The 3,387-nt window shown below is 34.5% G+C and overlaps 1 protein-coding gene across 3 annotated transcripts; it reads left to right on the top strand.

Annotated features, from left to right (window-relative positions):
• On the top strand, window positions 904-3,046 carry LOC109828819 (beta-glucosidase 18-like). 3 transcript variants are annotated; one of them, XM_020395764.1, is made up of 5 exons: window positions 904-1,467; window positions 1,977-2,043; window positions 2,251-2,309; window positions 2,405-2,510; window positions 2,692-3,046. In XM_020395764.1, exons 1-4 carry the CDS (start codon window positions 1,345-1,347, stop codon window positions 2,444-2,446), a joined length of 291 nt encoding a protein of 96 aa, XP_020251353.1. In that variant the 5' UTR covers window positions 904-1,344; the 3' UTR covers window positions 2,447-2,510; window positions 2,692-3,046. The 3 variants fall into 3 exon arrangements, 2 of the variants coding, with proteins under 2 accessions (XP_020251353.1, XP_020251352.1); XR_002243857.1 differs by having other exon boundaries at window positions 1,580-2,043; window positions 2,251-2,510; XM_020395763.1 differs by having other exon boundaries at window positions 2,251-2,510.

Genomic DNA, 3,387 nt, shown 5'->3' with positions numbered 1-3,387 from the left:
TCTAATAAAGAAAACATTGATGGAGGTTTACTACAACTTGTTGGATTTAATCTAATAAATCTATTTGTGGGCACATATGATTAAACAATGTGTATTGCTATCTTTCAGGATAACCCACTAAAGTGATCAATTAAGTTGGGTTAATTTGGTATTTAAATGATCATGGGGTCATATGTGCAGATACCAGGTTGTAATTGTAATTTATTGAGGGGCTAAATTACAAAAGTACAACATCTATAAATAAGGGGTTATGGTCCCTAACCTAGGGTTACATTCTCTAATTCTCTTCACCCCCATCTAAGAGAGAAATTCGGATTTTAGAGGAACCCTAAGGTTAGAAGATCATCAAAAACCCAAATCAAGATTTCATCCATGGATTCAGGTATAAGCTTCCGCTCTCTTTTGATTTTGTTAATCTCTTTGAATTAATCATGACTATATGGTTTTAGATCTATGGATTCAGGTATAAGCTTCCGCTCTTTTGATTATTGTTAATCTCTTTGAATTAATCATGGCTATATGGTTTTAGATCTCAAGTTTTGATGTAGATCTAACAAGTGGTATCAGAGCCACCTTGATTAATTCTTAGGGATTTAAGTTTTATTGGGTTTTTGATCTTAAATCTCTGGTTAAAGATTCAAATTTTTTGGGTTCGGATGAACAGTAAAAATTTTTGTTCGGATGAACAGTAACGAAAAGTTTTTCGGATGAAAAATTTTTGTGTGAATTGAAGTTCCCTGAATCTGCAGAATTTCACAAGATCCATCAAAAATCATCATGAGGAAACGTCTGAATTAAGCCACTTCTGATCACCGCCCTTATCCTTTGCATTTCCCACGCCAATACGTGGCATTGAAGAAATATTCCGTATCATTACCATGAAAATTTCAATGTAATTAAAGATCATTCATACATATTGCTAAAACTGCATGTTATTATTCAATGGCTTAAACACATACAGAGTCTTATGACAAGGCCTGATAATGACACGTATGGACCAAACTATGCAGCTTCTCATTACCACCAGTTTCCATCTTTTGCTTTTATTAATCGATCGTCTACTGATTTCCCTTTTACTGTAACTTTAAACATTACCTTCGACAAAATGTACAAAATTCTGAGTTCACTGTCACTAGCCTGTGAATTCTTAACACATTCAACAAGCAACGCATGACATATTAACTTTCGTGTGATACTTGATTTTTCCTTCAACAATATCCACCCCTAATCTCTATATAAACCTCACTGCATTAAGCTCGAAATAACATAGAAGATATAAAGTGCCTGCAGGATAACTTAACAAAGATTTAGGAGCTGCACAAATTAAAGGGTGGGTTTTGAAATATGGAGTTGAAGAAGGTTTTCGCATTTGGTTTGCTTTTTGAGCTCATATCTCTGGCTACTGGCCTGGATCGAAGTGATTTCCCTTCTTCATTTCTCTTCGGCACTGCAACTTCATGCTATCAGGTAAGAATCATCACGAGAACACTTTTTTTTGTCATACAAACTGTGAAGTATACGGAATGGAGAGATACAACTTCACACTTTCTGATCAAACCTGCAGTACTTTTCTTTTCAGAAAATAAAGTTAATAATTTCTTTGCGAGCGGGTTTTGTGCACCGCATTTTCTTTGATAAGAATGAGCTGGAGGTTTTCTACCCGCGATGCATCGTTAAAGTTGCCAAAGTTGCTCAAAATACCTACGGGTGTGACTTCATGTATGAGAAACTTTTGAGCACGGATTTGTTTACAACAGAATGATATTACTTATTTTATTAGCCACAAATTAATTAAACACTTCAAGTGCTTTTTTTAGCATACATTTGGCAGTCCATATAAATTCCAGGATGGCTTTGGGATATCAATTTACAGACACATCCTGCTACAACCTCGTATACAAACGTTTGTATTCGAAAAGTATTCGAAGATATTAATTTTCAGGAGTGCTCACCTAGTTATTTTGTTTTTTTCCCAGATTGAAGGTGGATATCTAGAAGGCAACAAAAGTCTGAACAATTGGGACGTCTTTACTCACATGCCAGGTAAAATTTTATTAACATTAATTTTTGCATAATCTATTATATTTCGAATATTCCTTTGCTGACCAAGACCTGGAAGCATTCAATAATACAAACAGTAATTTTATTCTATTGTAACCCCCCTCAAAAAATAAAATAAATAAATAAAAACCCGTCGCGTGCATTACTTCTTTCATAATCTTGTTCCCTTAAATTTTGGTGTTTTATCAGGAAATATCAAGGATGGGAGCACTGGAGATGTTGCTGATGATCACTTCCACCGATACATGGTCCACATTTTAATCATACCATATAGACATAAATTATTTAATCAAGTTCTTGTTACATGATATTCTCTGAGTTTTTGCCCCTTTTTTCCTCAAAGATTCTGTCATCTGCCGCCCCCAGATATTTTGCTAGGCTATAATTGCAGATCTCGTCAAAATTTAGAATTTAGCTGGCTGAAAAAATCAAAAGAGGTTTTGATGTAGGTGAGTGATTTTCTCTCTCTTTTTTAATATAAAAGAGAAACTGTAGCCATCTGAGGATCAATTGTCTCCTTATTTACCAATGTTACTTGAGCTTTTTTTTCCTTGTAATGGTTAGTTTAAAAAATTACCTTTTCAGTTTGTTGCTAACATGATATTTGATACGTTTCTTTATTTTTTGCAGGGGATATAAAGACTTAAATAGGAGAATGCGGTCAAGATGGCTTTGATATATGAATCTTTTGAACCGAAATTGATGAAAGCCAAGATTGAGATTGATACTGACAGGTTCCTAGTGAGTATTTGACATTGAGGAACAAGTTTTTGGAAACAAATAGAGAATATAGTCTTTGACCGAGAAGTTTCATGTTTTGTAATCAAATGTTGATGTACATTGTTTGAATGTTAGTTCGGTACGATATTTTCTGAGTTGAAATGTTGGTAGTGTGGATTTAATACTTTGTAGTTTTTATACTATACTGATGTATGTTGGCACTTATCATTATGGTTGATTATGCTCAACATAATCACTTTTATATTGTGTATTAAAATTTGACTTGGCCATGTTCTTAAAAAGATTGTCCAGGTAATTGAATACTATAATTATTTTGACGTAGGAAACCAAGAACAGCTTCGATTGAGCAGTTGCAATAGCTCGATTAAAACCGTTGCGATAGCTCGATCAAAACCGTTGCGATAGCTCGATCCAAACCGCTGCGATAGCTCGATCCAAACTGTTGCGTTAGGTCTTTTAAAACTGTTACAATAGCTCCAACTGTCGCCGTAGCTTTATCAAAACCATACTTATAGCCTACTAAAACCGTTGCGTTAGGTCTTTTAAAACTGTTGCAATAGCTTCAACTGTTGCCGTAGCTCTATC

This window comes from Asparagus officinalis, chromosome 1, assembly GCF_001876935.1.
Source record: "Asparagus officinalis chromosome 1, Aspof.V1, whole genome shotgun sequence".
NCBI classification, from domain to species: domain Eukaryota; kingdom Viridiplantae; phylum Streptophyta; class Magnoliopsida; order Asparagales; family Asparagaceae; genus Asparagus; species Asparagus officinalis.
This window is presented reverse-complemented; position numbering and strand designations above follow the sequence as displayed.